Consider the following 25,950-nt stretch of genomic DNA (forward strand, 5'->3'; position numbering starts at 1 on the left):
GGGAAATACACCGTTTCCATGGCAGGCGGGATCTCATTTGCCCGCCATGCCATCATCTCACCATTTCATCACGCCGGGCTCCATATTTAAAGTGCAGCTGCATGCACACCTTTCAGTGCTTCCAGCCCACGACTGCTGCAAAGACGACATGGCCCTGAATGGCAAAAAGAATGCAGCCCCCAGGTTCAATGACCCATCCCTTCAGCACCTTTTGGACGCAGTGGAGGCTTACCGTAATGTCCTCTACCCCAGCTCTGGCTGCAGGATGGGCAGCAATCTCATTAATGTGGCTTGGGAGGCGGTGGCAGCGGTGGTCAGCGCCAATGCCCTGCAAGAGAGGGCAGCCACCCAGTGTTGCAAGAGGATGAATGATCCCCTCCATCCTGCCAGGGTAAGTCACTCTTCTCGTCACTCTCAACTCACACAATCGCAAACCCATCACACATCCACAGGGCCCTCATTCACTGCCAGTTTAAGGGACATCACCATTCACTCTGTCATACACCCCATCATTGCCCTCATCCCATCCATAGGACCACTCACCACCCAGACTAGTCTGGCCTGGCAGGCATCCTGCTTAAACTCTCTTCATCTCTATTTATGCAAGACAAGCTGGCACAGAACAAGAAGGAGAGGTCGCTTACGGGTGGAGGAGTGCCTGAAATCAAGGTCCTCACGGACTTTGAGAACAAAGCCATCCAGCTGGCCGGCAAGGGTCTGGATCGCTCCTGCGCTGACAGCGAGGTCAGCGGTGCTCTACCAAGTGAGGATCCAGCAGTGCAACATCCGTCAGACAACCATGCTGTGAGTGATGTGTCCTGTTTCACAGGCCACTATCACACACTAATTATCTCTTCCTGCTTTCGCAGGCACATCTGCCAAACAGCCGATGAAGTCCATGACCCAGGGTCTCCAATCAAGCCCCAAAGAAATCTCTGAAGAGGAATATGAAGGCACCCTCCTCACCCCCACCCTCAACCAAAGCAGAAATACACACCTCAGTGGGACCTGGATTTAGGGTAGCCTCGGGGTTACAATCTAGTGAGCTCATCACACTTTCTGATTCACAGCAGGCGGCGGCAGGGACTTCCCAGGTTTCCGGCACTCGGAGGACTGCTGGAGACCCGAAATTTGCTGAGTCCGAGTCAGATAACGAACCTCTGGACTCGGTCATGTCATGGTTCCTGGAGCTGCAAAGGCAAGCTCGGGAACATCAGGAAGGGATGTCTGCTGCACTCTTCAGATTGCAAGACATGATGGAAGAGTCCGTCTGCCTTCAGGTTGAGGTGATGGCGCCAGCATGCCAATGCACCGAGTCAACACTGATAGGATGGCAATGACCATGTAGACCTTCGTCCAGGATGTCGCTCCTGCACTGCTGTGCGGGTTGAATTCCATCGCCGATGTCATAGTTGGCCTCCATAAGTGCGTACCCGAGAGGGCAGCTTGACCTCACTCTAGCTACACCTTCTCTTCAAGGAGTCAGCCTCGATTCCTTGGGCACACATAAAGAAGAGAATTAGAAGGTGCACACTCCAAGGCCATCCACCCAGGTGACTCCAGGATTGTCCAACCCATCTGAATCCCCTCTTTGTGACTCCAGCAGCTCCAGCTCCACAGCTCGAGGAGGGCGCCACTGCCACACAGCAGGTTCCCGAAAGTAGGCTGGGGCCCTCCAGAGGATGCCGACAAGGTCATCACAGACAGGACGTAGCAGTCAGCAGGTTGCTTCCACCTCCACTGTCGATTTCCGGGAAGCACCAAGACGTAGCGGCAGGGTTAGGACAGTTAAGATGATATAGTTGCACAGCCTGGGCACGTGTGTTAATCATTTGTGCATAATGTTCACCACTGTCAATAAACTCCCAAGAATATCTCCCTGCCTATGGCTCCTTGTTCTGATGAGCAGTGTTCATGTCACTCAGATATGAAACCGTTCTGCACAAGATAAAGGTAGGTGTCTCAGTTCAGGGCTTCTTCCCTGTGCTTTGTACAACCTTCAGACCAAAGTGATAGTCCAGCCTCACACTCCTTGGACACATTACTGATGCCTGCACGTCAACGATGCTGGTCATTGCTGCCAGAATGTTGTGGGCAGACATCACAAAGTTCCGACATTCTCTCTGTGTGGTCTGAGCACCTTTAAGGTGGGGCTGGCCCCCCATCTCTTCAGCATCTGTGACCAGTGATGGTGTGCTCTTGAAGGGGTCAGTTGCTGAAAAATCAGAGATTTTAAAGTTTTATGGCTGCGTCTCTATGACATGACACTGATCACACAGTGCAAGCAAGCTGCCCTCGGCCAGACGGGAGTCAGACATTCTCAGAGGCTATGTGAAGATCTATGAATGTAATCATCATCCTCCTGCAATCGAGCAACTATTAGGGCCTCCACTGTCTCTCCATGACAGGAGCATTATCACAGAGGGTATATATGTACTGCCATAAGTCTGACTAGAGCCAAATGTTCATAGATGCAATGTTTTTTAAAAATTCATTCACAGGATGTGGGCTTCGCTGGCTGGGCTAGCATTTTTTGCCCATCCCTAGTTGTCCTTGAGAAGGTGGTGGTGAGCTGCCTTCTTGAACCACTGCAATCCATGTGGTGTCCGTACACCCGCAGTGCTGTAGGAAGGGAGTTCCAGGATTTTGACCCAGCGACAGTGAAGGAACGGCGATATATTTCCAAGTCAGGATGGTGAGTGACTTGGAGGGGAACTTGCAGGTGGTGCTGCCCTTGTCCTTCTAGATGGTAGTGGCCATGGGTTTGGAAGGTGCTGTCGAAGGAGCCTTGGTGAATTCCTGCAGTGCATCCTGTGGATGGTACACATTGCTGCTACTGTGCATTGGTGGTGGAGGGAGTGAATGTTTGTGGATGGGGTGTCAACCAAGTGGGCTGCTTTATCCTGGACGGTGTCAAGGTTCTTGAATGATGTGGGAGCTGCATTCACCCAGGCAAATGGGGAGCAATCCATCACACTCCTGACTTGTGCCTTGTAGATGGTGGACAAGCTTTGGAGAGTCAGGAGGTGAGTTATACATCGCAGGACTCCTAGTCTCTGACCTGCTCTTGTAGCCACAGCATGTATATGGCTAGTCCAGTTCAGTTTCTAGTCAATGCTAACCCCCTGATAGTGGGGGATTCAGTGATGATAATGCCATTGAATGTCAAGGGGCAATGGGTAGATTCTCTCCTGTTGGAGGTGGTCAATACCTTGCACTTGTGTGGTACGAATGTTACTTGCCACTTGTCAGCCCAAGCCTGTATATTGTCTTGATCTTGCTGCAGTTGGACGTGGACTGATTCAGCATCTGCGTCGTGAATGATGCTGAACATTGTGCAATCATCAGCGAACATCCTCACTTCTGACCTTACGATGGAAGGTAGGTCATTAATGAAGCAGCTGAAGATGGTTGGGCCTAGGACACTAGCCTGAGGAACTCCTGCAGTGATATCCTGGAGTTGAGATGACTGACTTCCAACAACCACAACCATCTTCCTTTGTGCTAGGTATGACTCCAACCAGTGGAGTTTTCCCCTGATTCCTATTGACTCCAGTTTTGCTAGGGCTCCTTGATGACACATTCCGTCAAATGCAGTCTTGCTGTCAAGGGCAGACACTCCACCTCACTCTGGAGTTCAGCTCTTTTGTCCATGTTTGAACCAAGGCTGTAATGAGGTCAGGACACGAGGGGCCCTCGTGGAACCCAAACTGAGTGTCAGGGAGCAGGTTATTGCTAAACAAGTGCTGTTTGATAGCACAGTTGATGACCCTTTCCATTACTTTACTGATGATTGAGAGTAGACTGATGGGGCGGTGATTGGGCGGGTTGGATTTGTCTTGCTTTTTGTGTACAAGACATACCTGGGCAATTTTCCACATAGCCGGGTAGATGCCGGTGTTGTAGCTGTACTGGAACAGCTTGGCTAGAGGCGTGGCAAGCTCTGGAGCACAAGTCTTCAGTATTATTGCCGGGATATTGTCAGGGCCCATAGTCTTTATCTAGTGCCTTCAGCCTTTTCTTGATATCACGTGGAATGAATCGAATTGGCTGGAGACTGGCATCTGTGAAGCTGGGGACCTCCGGAGGAGGCCAAGATGGATCATCCACTCAGCACTTCTGGCTGAAGATTGTAGCAAATGCTTCAGCCTTATCTTTTGCACTGACGTACTGGGCTCCCCAGTCATTGAGGATATTGGTGGAGCCTCCTCCTCCATTGAGTTGTTTAATTGTCCACCAACATTCACGACTGGATGTGGCAGGACTGCAGAGCTTAGATCTGATCTGTTGGTTGTGGGATCGCTTATCTCTGTTTATCACTTGCTGCTTAAGCTGCTTGGCATGCAAGTAGTCCTGTGTTCTATCTTCACCAGGTTGACGCCTCATTTTTTAGGTTTGTCTGATGCTGCTCCTGGCATGCCCTCCTGCACTCTTCATTGAACCAGTGTTGATCCCCTGTTTTGATGGTAAAAGTATAGTGGGGGATATGCCAGGCCATGAGGTTACAGATTGTGTTCGAGTACAATTCCACTGCTCACATTTTGGTTTGATGTTGTAAGTTTCCTTTAAATTTTGTCTTTGGTTTTGCAGTGAACCTAACTTTGGGGCTGTGTTTAATTTATCCCTCGTTTTGTTAATTTAGTTTAATTGTCTGACTCCAAAAGAGGTACAATTCTGCTGCTGATGATGATCCACCTGTTTGAAATCTATCCCATTTTGTACGGTGGTAGTGCCACACAACACGATGGAGGGTATCCTCAACGTGAAGGCGGGACTTCGCTCCCACAATGACTGTGCAGTGGTCACTCCTACCGACACTATCATGGACAGATGCATCTGCAGCAGGCAGGTTGGTGAGGATGAGGTCAAGTGTGTTTTTCCCTCTTGTTGGTTCCTTCACCACTTGTTGCAGACCCAGTCTAGTAGCTATGTCCTTTAAGACTTGGCCAGCTCAGTCAGTGGTGGTGCTACCAAGCCACTCTTGGTGATGGACTTTGAAATCCCCTACCCAGAGTACATTCTGTGCCCTTGCCACCCTCAGTGCTTCCTCCAAGTTGTGTTCAACATAGAGGAGCACTGATTCATCCACTGAGGGAGGGCGGTATGTGGTAATCAGCATGTTTGATCTGATGCCATAGGGCGTCATGGGGTCCGGAGTCAATGTTGGGGACTCCCAGGGCAACTCCCTCCCAAATGTATACCACTGTACCGCCACCTCTGCTGGGTGTGTCCTGCCCGTGGGACAGGACATACCCAGGGATGGTGATGGTGGTGTCTGGGACATGGACATGTAGGGTCTATGATGTCTCCTCACTGTATGACATCATCCTCCACAAATCTAGCAGCTATGAGGGTCTCCCAAGCATGCCTGCCTCATCTGGCCAGTGTGAGGGCCTCATCATCGTTGCCTTCGGGGGCCTGCAACCCCTCATCCCCATTGACGTCCTCCTCATCGGAGGAGACCTCCAGTTTCTGCATCTCCTCCTCAGCCTGCTCCTCTCCCCGTTGCAGTACCAGGTTGCAAAGGATGCATGACACCCTCTGTGGACTATAGTGCAGGGCTTCACCAGACCAGTCCAGGCACCAGAACCTCATTTTCAGCATCCTGATGGTCTGCTCCACCAAGTTGCGAGTTGCAGTATGAGCCTCTTATGCCTTCACTCTGCTGCAGTCTGAGGCCGCTGCACAGGTGTCATCAGCCACGGCCTCTGCGGGTCGCCGTTACCTTGAGGAGGCATTCTTACAGCCTCTCTGGACCCTGGAAGGTGTCAGGGACTGACTGAGGATGTCGCGGGTTGTGCACAGTCCCTGGAAACCATGTGCAGACCTGGAAGTGTATTTGTGGTTGTCCCACACCAGCTGTACATTCAACGAATGGAAGCCCTTGCAGTTAACATAGGTGACCCCTTGTTGTGACGGAGATCTGAGCGCCACCTGAGTGCAGTCGATCGCACATGTGGGAAACCCGAGATCTGGGCAAATCCAATCACTCTAGCATCCTGGCTCTCCTGGTCCTGGGCGAAATGCACAAAGTTCTGTGCCCTCGTGAAGATGGCATCCGTGACCTCATGGATGCATTTGTGGGTAGTGGCTTGTGAGATCCCACAGAGGTCACCTGTGGGGCCCTGAAAGGAGTCACTGACATAGAAATTGAGCGCCGCGGTCACTTTCACAGCCACTGGCAATGGATGCCCTCCATGCCCCCATGGCGCCAAATCCTGCAGTAACTGACAGATGTGACCAACCAGTTCCCTAGACAATGGCAGTCTTTGGTGACACTGGTTCTCTGTCATCTCCAGGAATGAAAGGCGACATCTATAGACCCTGTGTCTAGCTAGGCGCCGAACAGTAATGGCTCTTCGGCAGCGTGTGCAGGAGCCCCATCCGCCCCTTTGTCCAGAGGCTGCTGTTCCTCCCTCTGCACAGCCAGGCACCTCAGTCATTTTCTTCACCTTCGTCTTCATTCCCTGTACGCCACGAGGCATGCAACTAGTTCACCAAGCTCCATAATTCTGATGTACTCCTCCAGCAGGGTGAAAGAGAGAGACACGTGGGTTAGCATGGGTGTACTAAGAACCTGTCCAGGTTAAGTCTGAAGGCTCATTAACGCATCCCAGAGAGCGCTGGCCACCATTTGGATGGCCAGAGATTAGTGTGCTGCATGGCTGCCTGAAACCCCACCCACCTCCACCCCACTCCATTTAACCGATTAGCAGCAGCTTCACCCACTGGACTGCATGCTGTGCTCTCAGCTCAGACACAGGTATTCTCCTAACCTGCACTTCAAGGCTGCACTGTTAGCTTGAACCATGGGGGAGACTGGTCCAAACTGGGATGATGACATTGCAAGGGGCTTTGAGCGCCTCCACCAGTGACTGCTCCATGCCAGCTTTAGCGAGGAGATTATACAACATGCCCAGTCATCCAACTGTTCTGCAGTGTACTAAAAAGCTCATTAGTTTGCAATCTGTGCCCGAGGAGTGAAAAGCGCTGAAGGACTTGGTGGCACTTTGATGCCTCTGCGTTGCTTAAGTGGGCAGATAAGCTAGAGGCCCGACACTGCAAGCATATCAATGTGGCTGCACCTGAACTGTCTCGGCTGCAGAGGAATGGTCATTTTATACAAAATGTCCCTAATGCGTGGCTGCTTCGCTTGCCCATCCCCTCCCCATCCCGCACGTGGTTGTGCGCTACCTTCAACCACAGGGCAGCCTTTACCGCCCTCCCACAAAGTCGCCTCAACTTCAGGGCAGCCTTTGCCCCCCCCCAACCCCGCCCCCAAAGTCGCCTTAACTGCAGGGCAGCCTTTGCACCGCCCCAAAGTCATCTCAACCTTGAAGTCCAACAGGTGTCCCTTGTGAGCGCCCATAACATTACTGTGCACTCACCTCCAAGTTCCCCTCAAAATGCAGCCCGCCAAGTCCATGCCTCTTATGTGCTGCTGTGAAACATGTCAGTATGCAATCGTGCTGAAATGGGCAGACAATCCAGCGGGGGAGGGAGGTGGGGATGAGTCCGGTGGGCTGGCCTTATAATAAGCCAATATACTACAATGAGGTTCCCGACGTCCAATGGTGGGAAACATGGCCCGCCATCGAGAGGCTGAGCAGATGGTCACAAACTGGTTGCATGGCATCGTGAAATCGAATTTGTCCTTCTTGCCTTATTGTCTGCTCACGGCACCAAACACGTCTGACGCCAGCGGGCACGGACAATTCTGCCCACTGTAGTTGCTAATTATGCTTATTAAATAAAATTAACTTAATAAAAGGTTAGGACAGATTTTCATATTTGCCGTTTGGGTGAAACACACAAGGAAAAATCTGGCAGGAAGGATTGTGTACCGATAACTGAACCTGATTGTGCTTCATTGAAATGAATGGAAGGAAAATCGGCGACTTCTGTGTGGAGCATGTGAAACTTTCCATTCTGTGCTCTGACCAAGCAATGTTTCATGTTCACACCATCCTACATTTTACAAGTCCATGACCAGAAAAGTAATTGCTTAAGGAAAAAAAAATTCCATGTTGCTATATTCACTTCATTACGCACAGTTCAAGTTGTTAATTATTTAATAAAGTTAAGTTAATTATTGTTCATACATCTTTGTTGCAGGGATTACTCAAGGATCATAAACTACTTTTGCATTCACGTGAATAAACTTAGTTTTGTGAGTAGAATACTGACAATCACTTCTGTAGTAATGCAAGTAAAAATGGGATGGAGGGCTAAGTTTTATGATGCTGGTGAGACTGGTAAGGTTTGGAAATTATGGCCAACTACATTATATATTCTTTGAAGGCAGGAATCTGTGGACAAATAATGGAGTGGCTCAGCACCAGAAATCCCTGTTTGATGTCTGCCAGAATAGAGATCTGGCTGCATAAACGAGTGCGAGGAAGGTTTCCTTGTTTGGCAGTCCAGTGTACTGTCTTTTGAGGGCAGCAGTGTAGCATGCCTTAGCCAATTTAAATAGATCATCTGCACATAGAGTTTCCTTTTCTGCTACTCCAGATGGAAAGACTGAATGAATAGTGCAATCCCATCATAAACAGTGAGGAATAATTTTCATTGATCTTCTCCTGCTGTAAGTATTAAAATAAAACTCTAATACAGAATGTGCAAGAGCAATCTAAGCAGGCATTTAACCCAGTTAGAAAATTGCATAAAGATGACAAGATGAGAGAACAAAAGTGTGATTACCATGGGCCCTGGGGCAAGAACAGTAGATGTCCCCACAAACCTAAATCCTGTTGTTGAGAAATACTCTACAAAGAGTACAATTTCCACATTTTAACATTTAACTGTTGGGCCTATTCATTTTCAATCACCAAGCTCTGGCTGCCAAAGCATGGTTCTCAGATTTGTTAACTACCTTTTTAATTTTCTGAAATTCATTTTGAATTGCATCAATTTCATTTACAAAATGAAATATTACATACCTGATCATTGTCATTTTATTTAATTAATTATTTAATTCAAAACTACTAATTTTAGACTTTTATAACATACATAAAGGTTATGTTGGTATATATAAAAGTTAAAAGTAATTGAATACAGTAGAACTTACGTCATTTGAGTTGAATCTTTCTTTTCAGTTAAAATAATCTCTTCCCTCCTTAATTCTTTTTCCATCAAAGCACAAGGTTCAGTAGCAAATGGTTCTGGATAAATCTGTTCTGCCACCTTTCTACCTTCTCTTAAATCTTCATATGAAATCTTGGCTTCCTTCACAGAGAACTGCGATGCAGTGCTCTCAGTTTCACTGTTGCTTAGATCATCTATAGATACGGTTCTACTTGAATGAATTGTGCCATCTATTTCTGAAGACATTTGACATATGACATCATAGTCAGTCTTAGATTCTTCAGATTTATTTGAACCGGTTTCATTAACTAGAAGTCTTGCTGTCTTTAGCTCTTGAATTGAATTGTCTGAACCAGATTCACTCATATCTGCCCCACTAGAACTTTCCTCAGGTGAGGTGCTCAAGTGTTCATTTGCATTCTCCGCTTTTTTGCTCTGTTGATCTCCAGTGGTTTTCTCAACTAAACATACTTCCTCTTGACCTTTGTCATTATTGTCCACAAGCTGGTCGTCAGTGGTGTTGTATGCAGAGGGAGAGCCATTGGTAAATCTTTCCAAGTCACTAGTTTCATTTCCACTGACCCCTGGTTCAATTGTAACTGAAGGAAATGTTGAAAAAGTATATTCCTGAAAATCTGTTTTTAGAATGGTTGTATTCACATCTTTTATCACCGAACTTTTATATTCCTGCCTATCTGGCACTTCTTCACATGGCTTTTCGCTTCCGGATACAATGATATAGTTCATTTCTTCTGTACTATGGTCCTTATCTGATGTTAGTCTGATTTCATTGTTACTAAGTTTATTTGAGTTCACTTTGGTTTGATGTTTACTCACATGTTCAACTTCTGGTGAACTGTTACCAACTTCAACAGAGGAAACTGGAGAGCTGAGCGAAGAAATCAAGGAACTGTACTGATTATCAAACCTATGCTCCAAAAGGGGATCACTACCTTTGTTGCAGGGCTCTGACAATTGGTCTGCAATTTCCACTCCTAATTCACTTTCTACTGTCTCTTTATGCCTCTTGGTAGCAGCAATACTCTCTGAAACAGAAACATGAGAAAATCCTTCACCAATTATACTATCATCCTGGGGACTAAGGTCTTCCCAAAAGTCTGATTTCTGGATACTGGAAGATAAGCTGCAGGATGTCACATTGCTGTTACTGCTGCTATCTGTGTTTTCAAATGAAACCCATGCATTTTCCATAACATTATGTATTACATGCTCAGTTTCTGCATTTCTTTGGTTTGATACATCAGTGTTAGAGAGTACTACAGTACCATCTGCTGGTGAGAATATATTTCTCTCTTCAATAACCTTGGTTGAATCCTTCAGTGAATCCGATTGCCTTACAGATTCACAAGCAGCATGAAATGAAACAAGTCCTACATTTTCATGGGCAAATACTGTCTTGTCTTTAAATATGTCTGATTTAGTTTCTTCACTACAACCTTGAATTTCAGGACTAGTCGGACGGGGTCCCTCACCACTGGCAGTTTCCTGTGTTGCAGCAAACTCATCCTTCGTGGTTTTGGAAGCACTGACGTTTGCAGATGAAATTACATCACTCGAACGAGTGGCCTTTGTTTCTGCCAGAGAAAAATCTCTCAGTGGTTCCATATGCAAAACATTTTCTTCTGATACAGAGAAGTATTCCATTGTTTCTGAATTATGTAAAGCAACTACCTGATTATCCAGGTTGTAGTCAGAAGTAGAAGTAAAATAGTCATCCACAGATCCAGATTTTGAAAAAAGGCTTTCTTTCATCCCATCATTTGTGCTGCATGAATTATTGTCCAGGTATAAATTTGAAGGTTTCTCTTCTGAAACACTTCCATCTTGCTCTTTCCCTAGAAAGAATGAAGTTGAGCTCCTGTCCTCCAGAGTTACAGATGCCATTTCATTGTTTTCTGTTGTGTACAAAACATTGTTTTCAGGACATGAGCCTTGAAGCTGCTTAGTTTCTGCAGATGAAATATCATTTACACTAGATAATACACTATCCACCGTGAAAGAAATCTCTTCCACTGGGTTCCAGGGATCAAGGTGTTCTAAATCTGCTTGGTTGGCTAGATCATCTCTGTGCCCTGTAAATTCATGATTTTCTAAATCATAATAACTTATTTCCTCTTTATAGTTATCCTGTGATTCTGGACCTTTTGTGATTGATTCAGGAACTCCTTTTTCTAACTGAATCCAAGCATCAGGACGGCCTGAAATTTGTTCCTCGTCTTGCACAGATTCAAACTTAACATTTTTTAATTCAGTCAACTCCTTATCTTTATCAAATGTTTGTTCTGTTGTAATGAAATCTTGTCCTGATTCAATGCAAATGTCAGGATGTTTTGATTCCTTTTTGTCGTCTAATTGTACTAAACGAAACCCTGTATCCATAGTAATTACAGGTGAATGGATTGCCTGTTCGACCAATTCATTAGGCACACTTTGATATGGATAAAAAAGACCTTGTTCAGCTAATTCACATGAAACAACATTGTCTGACATGGATAGGCAAGACTGCTGTCCAGACGCGTCCACTATATCAGGTCGTTTGGCCATAGGTTCAGCAGTTTTTTCTTCTTCTGAGTCAATCCACACATCTTGACTTCCAGAATCTTGTTTTTCTGCCTCAATAGATTCACTCCATCTATCTGGGCTGTTTGAGGCTGAGTGGCTTGAATCTAGTTCATAGTCATTCAAAATGTCAGGATTTACAACAGTTGAACCAAAAAATGAGTGATCCGATTTAGCCCACACGTCAGGATTTGAAGAAGAAATCTGGTATGTGTCTTGGTGATAGTCATTCACGATATCAGGAATGTTTCCCCCTGGTTCAACTAACTCCTGTTCAAATCCACTATAAGCATCATTACTAGTGGTAAGTAGCTCAGGAAATTCATATGCAGGGTATATCCCAGTGTTGGCAATTTCAGCGCAAGACTGGTTACTCTCACCTTCTGCAGGTTTGTCAGAGTATAGTGCATTTTTTGGCTCTTGTTCAAATTTATTTGAAATGTGAAGGTCAATAGTTGGCTGGATAAACTCATATTCAGAATCAGTGTATTGATCGGAATTCTTAATGGCTTGCAGTGTTCCTTCTTTCAAAGGTTGACTGCAGATATCAATGGCTGCCAAATGATCTTTTGACAATTCAGAGGCTAAGACGTGGCTGTGCTGTTCACCTTCACAATGTATATCAAGAAGGTTGAACACTGACTGTTCCATTTTCTGTGTAGACGCTTTCCAGTGCTCTTCAGAATAGAAAAAATCATCTTCATGTTTGCCCTGTGAATCTAAATTTTTTGCATTCAGTTCAGATACTCCTTGTTGTAACTGATTCCACATCTGAGGACTTGAAGAGGTTTGCTGGTTATCTGTTTTTACCAATTCAAACTCAACAGATCTAGAGAATTTATCAATTTCATAGTCTGGTAATCTGTCCTCCATTTCATAATCATAGCATAATTTAGGGTGGCCTGTAATTGGTTGATTGATTTCATGTACTTGATTGAACCAGAGTTCTTGGCTTATGAATGAGGATTCATTATTATCTTGTTCAAACATATTCCATGGATGATGTATCCTTGTAGACAGCTGGTTGCACTTTTGTTCATTGTTATCCTCTATATATGTATTTTCAGTTGTAGAATAACTAATTCTCTGGTCTGAACTTCTCACTTTATCTAGAGATGCTGCACTTTGTTGACTGATCGTCTCAATACATTTACCACTTTCCTCTAGACTTTCAGAAGATGATTGGCTGCTATGTTCAAATTCATTCCATATATCGGAAGCATTTGGAGATGCTTGTTTGCATTCCTCTGTGTTCAATGATGCTACAGTTTCAAATTCTGCCTGACTGTGACTAATTTCAGCTTGCTGTAGTTCCTGAACATGTTCAGTGATTGGAATGGTATTTTCAAACACTGGCTGAGTAATGTCCTGCTCAGATTCACTCCTTACCTTATCTGGCTGATTAATGTTATTTATCTGTTTGCTCAATAGATCTGGATTTGTCAATGGTGAGTGTTTGGAATCATCCTGAGAAATATTCCATGCTTCAAAGTTCTTTGTCTGTAAAGTTTTATCCCATGAATCTGTATTTTCAATGGCTAACTGCCTTTTCTCCTTTTCAGGACTAAACTCTAGGCCATATTTACGTGCAGTTGTTTGGGAGTCTATTGCAATCCCTAACTTCCCACTTTCGGATGTTGAGTTGCTGGGTTCCTGGTCAAATGTTGTCCATGCACCTAAAATTTCATTAGTTGACTGGATTTCATTTGTAGGTTCATTCCCTATATATGAATTTACAGCAACTGGCAAATTAACTTCCTGTTCAGAATTCCTTAATATTGTAGGGATTTGTGATGAAAAAAGATCAGTATCCTGTATAGGCTCTGCACTGGTATCTGGATTTTCAGTGTTTGGTTGTTGGCTTTTATAGTCAGAATCCTTTGATATATCTGAGAGGTTTCCAATAGGTCTTGTAACTTCATGTATAGGTTCACCCCAAATAAACGTATTTGCTACAGCTGGTGTACATTGTTTCTGTTCAGAACCTATATCTGAACTATCTGCACATTGCTGTTTGTCCTCTTGTCTTGGTAATTTTATACTGTTTAGGGACTCGGGTGCTAATAACGTTTCGTTTCCAAATTTGTAATATGGATCAAAATTATCGAAACCAGACACATTTGCTTCTTTTGCAGATATGTTCCAGGTATCAAGGCTGTTTGAGATCAATTTAGTTTTGTCCAGTTCATCACATATGTCTGGTTTAACAGAGGGTGATTGGGAAATAGTTTGTTCAGGTGTACTCCATAGATCATCAACTGATTGCTCAGACTGTTTATCAATTTCATTCCAAACATCATAACGTGTGAGATCAGATTGACTGAACTCCTGATCAAAATCTGTCCAAAAATCAGAAGATTGTACAATTACATTTAGTTCCTTTTGGTTTTCATTCCAGACATCATTTGGGCCTGACGCAGCCTGTTTAAGACCTACTTCAAGTTCATTCTGTTGACCAATATATTTAGAATCTGACAGATCAGAGTCAACAATAACAACTTCATTGATTTTTTCTATCACATCTTCTGCAAAAATATTATGAGGACCCTCATCCAGAGGTGAACCTTCAACAAGACTGTTCATTGGTGTTGGGGGCACATTCTTATCTTCAACTTGTGCTCCAATCACATCATTAGAAAGATTTTGAGAAGTTAAAGAAATATCAGCCACATGGGATCTAGCAAATTGTTGCACCGTTTGATCTTTTCCTAATTTATCTCTAGCATTTTCTTGTTTGTAAACATGAACATCCTCTACCTTTGCCAGGTCAGTTACTGCACTGGCTTCCTCTGATATAACTGCTTTCAGGAGATAACTTTTTGGAGTTGCGGAACCTAACTTCGGCAAACTAGCAATCATCAAAAACTCTTCATCACCTCCTGCGAAGTCAGCTTTAGTATTACTGCAATGTGATGTACCAAGGACAGACAAATCAAAATTATCATTCACATTCACAGCTGCTGGAACCTTTTCCTCTGCTAATTCAGCTTCAGGTGGCGAACTAAACAGATCATATCCATGTACAATGCTGGAGGGCGGCACTACTGCTTCTCGAATTGGGCTTTCATCACTGAGAAAAACGGAGCTTTCTTTAGATGAGCGATTGCTTCGGATAGTAGCTAATCCACTATCTGGACTCATTAGGTCTAAATTGCCATCGCCATGGGCCTGTAAGGAAGAGTTCATATTTTGAGAGTTTTCCAATAAATTATCACCAATATATTCAGTGTTCTGGGAATCTACATCAGGACCAGACAAGTCGAGAACACCAGACGATCCTTCTGAAACCGGAGCACTGCCATTGACAGCTTCAGTGGAGGAAGTTCTCCTGTTCATCGCCATTCCCTGCTGTCGCCTATGGATACAGTCTTTTATCAGTGGAAGTATCTGCTTGCTTGAAACTGAAGAGCTCCCTTGTTGATATGCTCTGATTTCCTGAAACCCATACTCTATGGGCACTAGCTGAAGACATGGATTCTGACATTCTTCTAGTGTATTACATATCTGTCAAACAATGAAAATATTAGTGAGCACTTTTATTTCAGTAAATGCAACTATTATAAGACCTACCACGGTAAAATAAATCACATTTATTTGTTAAACAATTACTGTTAGCATAAAAAGGTCACTAAATGGTATTCCTGTTTTCTGGAATTTAAAAGTATGTTTTGCTGTTTAATTCATGTATTGTCTCGTTTAAGTTACAAGTCAAAATGGTTAAGTAAAAACATCAAAATGGAATAGCTATTCAATTTCTAATTCTCTTGCAAATTCATAGAATTTCATCATTGTTTTCATAATAATTTGAGAAGCAAAATATAAACTCCTGTAAGATAAAAATTAAATCAATACAACATGAATAAAATAAGTGATATAACGGATAAAAACAGTCGCCATTAATACATGGCAATCGTTAGCTTCCCTGAAACGATCTTTTCCAAACATTGTAATGAACATAAAGCACAGAAATATTCAACAATGTCATATGAATCGGTAAAAAGTATAAGTATTGCTCCAAGTTATCCACCTCCGCCCATCAATTTTTCAGAATTTATTTTTTATTCATTCAAGGGATGTGGGTGTCGCTGGAAAGTCCAGAATTATTTTCCCATCCCTAATTGTTCTTGAGAAGATGATGGTGAGCCACTTTCTTGCGCCACTGCAGCCCATGTTGTGTAGGTCCACCCACAGCATTGTTCGAACTGGAGTTCCAAGATTTCGACCCAGCTACAATGAAGCATCAATGATACAGTTCCAAGTCAGGATGGTATGTGATTTGGAGGGGGACTTGCAGGTGGTGATGTTCTCGCGTGCCTGCTGCCCTTGTCTTTTTTAGGTTGTAGTGGTCTCAGTTTTGGAAGGTGCTGTTGAAAAAGCTTTGCAGAGTTACTGCGGTGCATCTTGTAGATCGTTCAATATTGCAGCCCATGGTGCATCAGTGAAGCAGGAAGTGAATGTTTAAGGGGTGCCAATCAAGTGGGCTGATTTATCCTGGATTATGTCAAGCATCTTGAGTGTTGTTGGAGCTGCACTCATCCAGGCAAGTGGAGAGTATTCCATCACACTCCTAACTTGTGCCTTGTAAGTGGTGAATAGGTTTTCTGGATTTAGGAGGTGAATTACTCACTCCTGAATTCCCAGCCTCTGACCTGCTCTTGGAACCACTGTATTTATATGTTTGGTCCAATTAAGTGTGGGGGTCAATGGCAATGCCCAAGATGTTGTTGGTGGGGGATTCAGCGATGGCAATGCCAGTAATTTCAGGGGGAGTTGGTAACATTCTCCCTTGTTGGAGATGATCATTGTCTGGCATTTGTGTGGCACGAATGTTACTTGTCACTTATCAGCCCAAGCCTGAATGCTGTTCAGGTCTTGCTGCATGCAGGTATGGACTGCTTCAGCATCTGAGTAGTTGCAAATGAAACCGAACATTGTGCAATCATCAGCAAACATCCCCATTTCTGACCTTATGATGAGGAAAGGTCATTTATGAAGCAGCTGAAGATAATTGGGCGTGAGATATTGGACTGGGGAACTCTTGCAGTGAAGTCCTGGGACTGAGGCAATTGGTCTCCAATAACTACAACCATCTTCCTTTGCATTTGGTATGATCTATTCTGAATCTATCCCATTTATTATGCTGGTGGAGCCACATATGATAGAGCCTGCCCTCAGTGAAGACAGTGGCCACACTCCTACCAATACAGTCATGTATAGATGCATTCAGTGCCACTGAGCAACTCTTGAGGATGGACTTTAAAGTTGCCCATGCAGAGTAAATTCTTGTCATCCTCAGTGCTTCATCCAAGTGGTGTTCAGTATGGAGGAATAAGAACTTTTCAGCTGGGGGAAGGAGTTAGGTGGTAATCAGCAGGAGGTTTGCTTGCTTATATTTGGCCTGATGCCATGAGTCCTCATAGAATCTGGTAGTAAAATTGAAGACACCTAGGGTTACTCTCTCCTGACCCTACACCACTGTGCTGCCATTTCTGGTTGATCTGTCCTGCTAGTGGGACAGGACAGGGATGGTGATGGAGGGAAGGATATGTCTTTACCGCCTCTGAATCTGACAGTTAGGTCGATGCTGGGTGGTTCATCTGGTCTTATTCTTATTTGACTTTTTCATAATGGTGATCCCACAAGAACATACTCTAGGTATCTACCCTGTCAAACTCATAGACTCAAACATCTACAGCACAGAAGGAAGCCATTCGGCCCATTGAGTCTGCGCCGTTCAACAAAGATCTGACTACACTAATCCCATTTTCCAGCGCTTGGCCCATAGCCCAGGAGGCTATGGCAACGCAAGTGAATATCTAAATACTTCTTAAATGTTACGAGACTTTCTGACTCAGCCATCCTTTCGACAGCGAGTTCCAGACTCCCACCACCCTCTGGGTGAAAAAATTTCTCCTCAACTCCCCTCTTAGCCTTCTACCTCTTTCCTTAAATCTATGCCTCCTGGTTATTGACCCCTCTACTAATGGAAAAGTGCCTTCCAATCCATGCTATCTATGCCCCTCATAATCTTATACACCCCTAACAGGTCCCCTCTCAACCTTCGTTGCTCCAAGGAAAACAACCCCAGCCTATCCAATCTTTCCTCATAGCTCAGACCCTCCAGCCCAGGCAGCATCCTGGTAAATCTCCTCGGCACCCTCTCCAGTGCAATCACATCCTTCCAACAATTGGGTGACCAGAACTGCACGCAGTACTCCAGTTGTGGCCTAACCAGCATTATATACAGTTCCAGCATAACCTTTCTGCTCTTGTATTCTATGCCTCACCTAATAAAGGCAAGTATCCCATATGCCTTCTTAACCACCTTATCTACCTGCCCTGCTTTCATCAGGGGTCTGTGGATATGCACACTAAGGTCCCTCTGATCTTCCGTACTTTCCAGGGTCCTAGTGTAATCTCTTGCCTTGTTAGCCCTCCCCAACAGCATAACCTCACACTTTCCCGGGTTGAATTCCATTTGCCACTGCTCTGCCCACCTGACCAGTCCACTGATATCCTCCTGCAGTTTACGGCTATCCTCCTCACTATTTACCACCCGACCAATTCTCGTGGCAGCCACGAGCTTCTTGATCATACCCCCTACATTTAAATCCAATTCATTTATGTACACCACAAACAGCAAGGGCCCCAGCACCAAGCGCTGTGGAACCCCACTGGAAACAGACTTCCAGTCACAGAAACATCCCTCTACCTACACCCTCTGCTTCCCACCTCTCAGTCAATTTCGGATCCAATGTGCCACTTTGCATTGGATCCCATGGGCTCTTACTTTCTTGACCAGTCTGCCATGAGGGACCTTATCAAATGCATTACCCTCATCAACACTCCTGGTTACCTCCTCAAAAAATTTGATCAAATTTCTCAAACACAACCTTCCCTTAACAAATCTATGCTGACTATCCCTGATTAATCCGTGTCTCTCCAAGTGCAGATATATTCTGTCCCTCAGAATTCTTTCCAGTAACTTCCCCACCACCGAGGTTAGACTGACTGGCTTGTAATTTCCTGGTCTATCACTTCCTCCCCTTTTTAACAATGGGACAACATTAGCAGTCCTCCATTCCTCTGGTACCTCACCTGTCGCCAGAGAGGATTTGAAAATTACTGCCAGGGCCCCTGATATTTCTTCCCTTGCCTCCCTCAACAGTCTGGGATACATCTCATCTGGGCCTGTGGGTTTATCCACTTTTAAGGCTGCTAAACCCACTAGTACCTCCCCTCTCTATGTTAATTTCCTTTAATATTTCACAGTCCTCCACCCTGATGTCTATACCTGCGTCGTTCTTTTCCATTGTGAAGACCAATGCAAAGTATTCATTGAGGACTGTACCCACGTCTTCCGGGTCCACACACAGATTACCTCTATGGTCCCTAATTGGCCCTACTCTTTCCCTAGTTATTCTCTTATTCACTTATTCAAGCCCCCTCAGGGTATGTTAATAAGATCACCTCTCAGTCTTCTAAACTCCAATGAGTGAAGGTCCAACCTGCTCAACATTTCCTCATAAGACAACCACTTCATCCAGGGAATCAACCTAGTGAATCTTCTCTGAACTGCCTCCAATGCAAGGGGAATGCTGTGAAATAGCTCCATTTTCTTTTTGCCTGGGCTAATGAGCGCAGGTGACTCTAGTAATTAACTTAAGCAACAGAATTGACCAATTATCAAATGACCATGAGCCCAATTCAAAATGAGATCATGCTCATTAAGGGATTAAAAGCAATGGTTCCAAGTGGGCTTTCTTGCTAGCTACAGAATTGTGAAAGAATTGCTGTCAAAGAAGGGGTTTGAGAGGGCAATGCTTCTATGGACTAATCACAGGGATGAAGTTGTAAAAGTTTGTCTTAAATTGATAGATATGCCTTTTTCCTTTATTAAACTTATCTTAATTTACTACCCAAAAGTCCCATCTTGCCTTGTGGTTAAAGTATTGTTTGAAGTAAAACAATTGACTTAATCATTTACAAATCACTAGTTAATTTGGCTGATTGCAATTAATTTGCAGGTAACAAAATTGGGTAACTTAAACATCAGATTACAGCAGTACTTTAGGTGTGGTCTCACCCACCCTGTACTCTTGTAACAGACTTAACTACTTGTATACTCCATCTCCCTTGCAATAAAGGCCAACATGCTATTTGCCTTCCTAATTACTTGCTTTAACTCCATGCTAATTGTTTGTGATTCATGTATGAAGACACCCAAATCCCTCTGTACCACAGCATTCCACAGTCTCTATATTTAAATAGTATTCTGTTTTTCTAGTCTTCCCACCAAAGCGGACAATTTCACATTTTCCCACTTGAGCTATCTATATCCCTTTGCAGACTCCATGTTCTCCTCACAACTTGCTTTCCTATCTATCTTTGTATTGTAAGCAAACTTGGCTACGATACATTTTCCTCCTTCATGCAATCAAGTCACTGATATAGATTGTAACTATTAAGGACCTAATACTGATTCCTGAGGCACTCCACTCATTACACTTTGCCAACTTGAAAATGACTCATTTATCCTGGCCATTAGCCAATTCTCTGTCCATGCTAATCTATCACCCCCAACACCATGAGTTCTTATCTTGTGTAGTAACCTTTTATGTGGCATCTTATTAAATGCCTTTTGAAAATTCAAACACGCTACATCTGCTGGTTCTGCTTTATCCATCGTGTTTAGACAGAAAATTTGCTATCTAACAGGAAACAGAGTAGGCATAAATGGATCATTTTCTGGTTGGCAGGATATGATAAGTGGTGTGCCACGGATCAGTGCTGTGGCCTCAACTCTTTACAATTTATATGAATGATTTGGATGAAGGGACCTGAATTGCTAAATTTGCTCATGACTCAAGTATAGAAAGAAAAGTAAGTTGTGAAGAGGACATAAGGATTTTGATAGGTTAAGTGAGTGGGCAAAGACCTAGGAAAATGTGAAATTGTCCATTTTGGCAGAACAATTTTTTAAAAACTATCTAAATGTTGAGAGATTGCAGAGTTCCCAGATGCAAAGGGATCTGGGTGTCCTAGTGCATGAATTGCAAAAGGTTAGTAATCAGCTGCAGCAAGTAGTTAGCAAAGCTAATAGAATGTTATTGTTTATTGCAAGGGAAATTGAATACAAGAGTAGGGAGGTTGTGCATCAGTTATACAGGGCATTGGTGAGACCACATCTGGAGTACTGTGCACTGTATTGTCTCCTTATTTGAGGAAAGATGTAAATGCATTGGAAGCAGATCAGAGAAGGTTTACTAGACTAATACCAAATGGGCGGGTTGTCTTGAGGAAAGGCTGGACAGGCTATACTTGTATCCGCTGAAGTTTAGAAGAGTAAGAGGTGTGACATAATTGAATCATATAAGATCCTGAGGGGACTTGACATGGTGGATGTGGAAAGGATGTTTCCTCTTGTGGAAGAACCTAGAACTAGGGGCCACTGTTTAAAAATAAGGGTCACTCATTTAAGACAGATGAGGAAAAAAAAAATTTTGAGGGTTGTGACTTTGGAATTCTCTTCCCCAAAAGGTGTTTGAGGAAGAGTCTTTGAATATCTTTAAGGCAGAAGTAGATAGACGCTTGATAAGCAAGGGAGTGAAAGGTTATCGGGGGTAGGCAGGGATGTCAAGTTGAGATTAAAATTAGATCAGCCATGATTTTGTTGAATGGCGGAGCAGGCTTGAGGGGCCAAGTGGTCTACTCCTGCTCCTAATTCATATGTTCATATCTTTTTATTACACCCTCAACAAACTCTAATAAATTTGTCAAGAACGATTTCCCTTTCTTAAACACCTATACAGAAGCTTAGGGCTGCAAAGTACATTGCTGGGGCATAGTATAAGGAATCTTAACCTGTAACAGGTAGTACTATATCCAAACTTAGGGTTATTGATGATAACATTGGATGCCAGCATGAAAAATGACTCCATTCCCCCTATCTACTTAAAATAAATAGCCCAAAAACTATCATCTCTCCACAAAAAGTACAATAGCTTCAGTTTTACAATGGATATCACGAACTACAAAATCCAGCAAGTAAATATACTGTAACGAAGAGGCTAACTTTAAATAACTTACTCTGTTGGATAGCTCATCGTTGTCAGTATAGATAGCAACTTGCCGAGTCGCTTCACCACCATCACTTAGGAAGAAAGTCATCAAGACAAGAATGTCATAACCATGTCTTCCAATAAATATTTTTAAATCATCAATAAGATTTGGACGAGATAGGAAGTCCTGCAACATAGATAAACAACAACGACTAACATAACTTTAATGAGTTTAAATATTTTAAAACACTTGAGACATTTTTTAAAACTGTTATAAACTTTTAAATACTTTCAACACTTTGAGAATTATTAAAAGGCTGCCAGAGTTTATCCCTTGGGTATCAACGTTACCTGGCTCCCCTCCACCGTGCCAGCTCTCCATCACTGTGCCAGCCCCCTACCCCCTGCTCCTGTTTCCAATCATCCTTGGCTTCTCTTGCCCCACCCCAGCCAGCTCCTCTTCCTCATTGGGCAGAGGGGGGTGGGGGGGCCGTGGAAACCAGGGTGAGGTGGGGAGAGAAGAGCTGGGGAAACAGAGGAAGTGGAGCTGGGGGAAGAGGAGTTGGGGGAAGCAGGGCAAGAGGAGCCTGGAGAAGACGAAGGGGAGCTGGGGGAACAGGAGCCAGGGAAGAAGAGGAAGCAGGGGATGGGAAGTTGGGGACAAGCAGGGGATGGGAAGCTGAGAGAATAGCAAAGAGAATTTTGTCAATTTCAACAGTTCACAGCAACAAACCTTAATTGCTGATATTTTCATCTACCCTACCTGACAAGATTTAAATTTACCTTTCACTAACTTTGCTGACTAGTGCCTGTGTTCATGAGCCCTAACATTTTGCACGTAAGAATCTGTTCAAGTTGAGGGCAAATAAACAAAATTCTTGAACTAAGGGTCCCTGCCACTTTAAGAATCAGAATGCCGAAACAATCAGCAGAGCTCCTTTGAGCCCATTGAGGCTCACCACAACTTACAGATTTCAGCTTGAGTCAGGGTTCCAGAGATTGCTGTGTCCTTGTGTCCCTTAATAGCAGCAAACTTGTCAATGTTCACCGTAATTGAGAAAAGAAAACACAGGCTACACTTTGAACTCAATCTTCATTGTTTTCGTTCATGTAGCATGTTTAACATAATAAATGTCTCAAGGTATGAAACAGAAACATTATGAAACAAAACATGACACTGAGCCACAAGGAGATACTGGCCCGGACTTTCACTGAATTGGGATGCCTCGGGCCCTTTAAAAATGGCAGGTAGATCCCGATTCCAGGATTCCCATCGCTATTCCAGTTTCCAGCAATTTTCATCGAAATGGGAGAAGGGTGTGGGTAGCCTCCTTGCATGCCGCACTCCTGTCCTTGCCAGCTCCATTCCAGGAGTGGGCAGTTTAACTCCCCTCTGCCCACATTATTTTAGAGGAGTCAGACCCCTTCAGTAAGTAGACATGGATCACTGCCTCTCAGAGAAAGCATGAACAATGGGGGAACAAAAAAAAGCTATGTGTTCCTGGAATTTTTTTCATTTATAGGCTTTGAAATACAAAAAAAAGTTCTTTCACAGTTTCAATAATTAGATGATGTATTGTGAATTACTATGGTGATTAATTATAGACCTGTGTCTGGCAAAGGTAAGTTGACAATTACATTGTATAAGTGTCGAGATGCATTAGAGTACTTTCCTGTTGGGGAAAGTGCTCTCATGCATTCAGAACTGAAGGAAACACTGTTTGGGATATCTAGTGTAATAATATGATGTGATTTAAATACCAAAATCCTTTTAAAATGGAAAGAAAATCCTTCAGCAGCTTTCACTTGGTGGTGGGGTGGGGGGGACGCGGTGTAGAATAAATCCCCCACTTGCTCCTAACTGCCTTGATTGACAGGATATCAGTTGTGGCTTAGAAAAAGAGGCCATCTGGTTTTGCAGTCTCAATAAACTCCATTGTTTACATTTCCTAGGGGTGTTTTTATCCTCACTGAGCACACTTATGAATGCTTTGAGTTTCAAAAGGCCCAGAACTACTTATCTCAGCAGGGGGCTGTTCACAGTTGATTGACAGTTTAAGAGGTTATTAAACAATTATCTGTCCTTGATGTGGTTAGTGAATTAGATGTTTGTTTGGTTTTTTTTACAACATATTGATTACTTGAGGGGATTTATATTTTTTGAATGAGACCTGAGAGTTATTTTTCAGCCTTAAGCATGTTTGAGTGAGAGTTCTATAAGATTGTAGAAGTTTATTATTTTTTTCAACTCCATTTCAAAGACATGAATCCTGAAGCCTGCCCTTAGTGGATACCGGGTGAGTGGCTATAGAGGATAAATGGAGGGATGGGCAAATGAGAGGACATGGGGATATGAGAGGTGCATGGAGGGAGCATGTGGGTTGGGTAGGGTATGAGGAGTGAAGATTTGTAGGGCTGGAATTTATCATTAAAACTGGGCTGAACTCCCAGTAAATGGAGGCAGGCATTCCAGCCTGTGGGCTTTGCCATTGTTCCAAGCCCACAGAGGGATTTGAAAACAAGGGTGACAGTTTTAAAATCAAGATGTTGCTTGACCGGGAGCCAATGTAGGTCAGCGAGCTCAGATGATAGGTCAACAGGATTTTGTTGCCTGTGTCTTAACTTGCACTGAGTTTAGGATGACCTCAAGCTCATGGAGAATAGAATATCAGAGACCAGCCAGAAGTGCACTGGAATAGTAAGTCTAGCTTACCTCTTACAGATTACCTTTGTCACATAGGATGTCATTTGTGATTTGATAAGATCTGTTTCAGTACTGTGGCAGGGGTGGAAATCTGATTGGAGGGATTCAAAGATAGAGTTCTGTGAATGATGGGCATGGATTTGGGAGGTGACAACATGTCAAAGACTTTGGAGGGGACTTTGTAGTTGGGGCCATAGTTTCCAAAGATGGTGGGGTCAAAGGTTGGCTTTTGAAGAGAGGGATGTTGTTGGCAAATTTAAAGGAGAGAGGAACAGCACCTTAAAATAGATACTGCTGTTAACAATATCAGCTAACATAGGGACCAAGAAGGAGCAATCGTCAGCAATTTAGAGGAACTTGGAGGATATTTAGGCCAGTGGCCTTTTGGAAACCAGAGATGTGAAATGGGCAGCTGATCAGTGGTCTGGATCTTAATGACAAAGAAGACCATGAGCTCCTCGATCTTATTGTTGGAGCTGAGGGTGGAGAAGACAAGGGAGAGGGGTTTAAGAAGATTATTTGCAGCAGAACTAGGGGGAGGGGTGGATGGGGCGTGTTATCCTTTCCTTCAGAATCATCCTGAAATGCATGAGCACTTTTATCAAACAAAGGCAGGATCTGATAGTGCTTTTTGTGGTCAAGCCAGATCTGGCAGTGGATGGCTAAACCAATTGTCTGCAATATCCTTTCAAGTCTGCATCCCTTGAACCTAATAGAATGGAGATGAGGGCCATACCAGGGAAACAGCCAGGGCATCAAAGGTGGAGGTGAAGGTGAGCAAATCAGTAGCTGCAGAAATGTTTTAGTGAATGGAGGACCAAAAGACTTAGACAGTTAAGATTTTGAAAGTGCAATTGTAAGTGAACTGGGGGATAGCTTTTCCTGGGGGCAGGTGGGGTGGGGCATGGAAGGAGGATGTGGATGGAGTGTGATATAAGGATGTGATCAGACGGCCATACTGCAATTGATATGACGGGACTAGCATGACCACATGATATGGCAAGTTTGAGGGTGGCCGTGAATATTAGTTGGGGGGGATTAAAATACTGCAAATATTCAAATTTTATGTTGATCCCTTTTCTCTGTCCTGAAAATGATATCACCTGCTGGTGTGCAGTTTGACTGGCAGTGACAGCCTTTCAGTATCAGTAGCTAGTCTTCATGTGATCCTCTACTGTGAAAGTTGGCAGGCTTTTTGACTGCACATGATAATTGAGCTAAGCCCAGTCCTGCTCTTACCTCTTGCCTGTGTGCATACTCTTGAATCAGAAACAGGAACTCTGCTAAGTTTTCCCTTTCGTGCTTAAGGGCCATCAAAATCAGTGCTAGCACCTCACCACTATTCTAGCTGAGATTAGCCAACCCAGCACAGATCAGAACATGGAACCTTACCATTATGCATGGCTCAGCAGCACAGTAGATAGTGTATTTATTCACTGAGAATTTTTGGCTAGTTATAACTGTCATAATATTATGCAAGCTTAAACACTGCATCCTATATAACCAAGAAGCTATGGT

The 25,950-nt window shown here is 43.8% G+C and overlaps 1 protein-coding gene across 3 annotated transcripts in view; it reads right to left on the minus strand.

The window, feature by feature from the left end:
• The window catches only part of LOC144696100 (protein prune homolog 2-like), a 508,829-nt gene that overhangs the window by 148,466 nt on the left and 334,413 nt on the right, over positions 1-25,950 (minus strand). For 2 of the 3 annotated variants that reach the window (XM_078567379.1, XM_078567368.1), the window contains exons 7-8: positions 21,757-21,915; positions 9,071-15,171 (exon numbers count right to left, since the gene is read on the minus strand). In XM_078567379.1, coding sequence (XP_078423505.1) covers positions 9,071-15,171; positions 21,757-21,915 — 6,260 coding nt within the window. The remainder of the gene's footprint in view (positions 1-9,070; positions 15,172-21,756; positions 21,916-25,950) is intronic. The other variant, XM_078567388.1, reaches the window with a different exon arrangement.

This window comes from Cetorhinus maximus, chromosome 2 (assembly GCF_964194155.1).
Source record: "Cetorhinus maximus chromosome 2, sCetMax3.hap1.1, whole genome shotgun sequence".
Classification (NCBI taxonomy): Eukaryota; Metazoa; Chordata; class Chondrichthyes; order Lamniformes; family Cetorhinidae; genus Cetorhinus; species Cetorhinus maximus.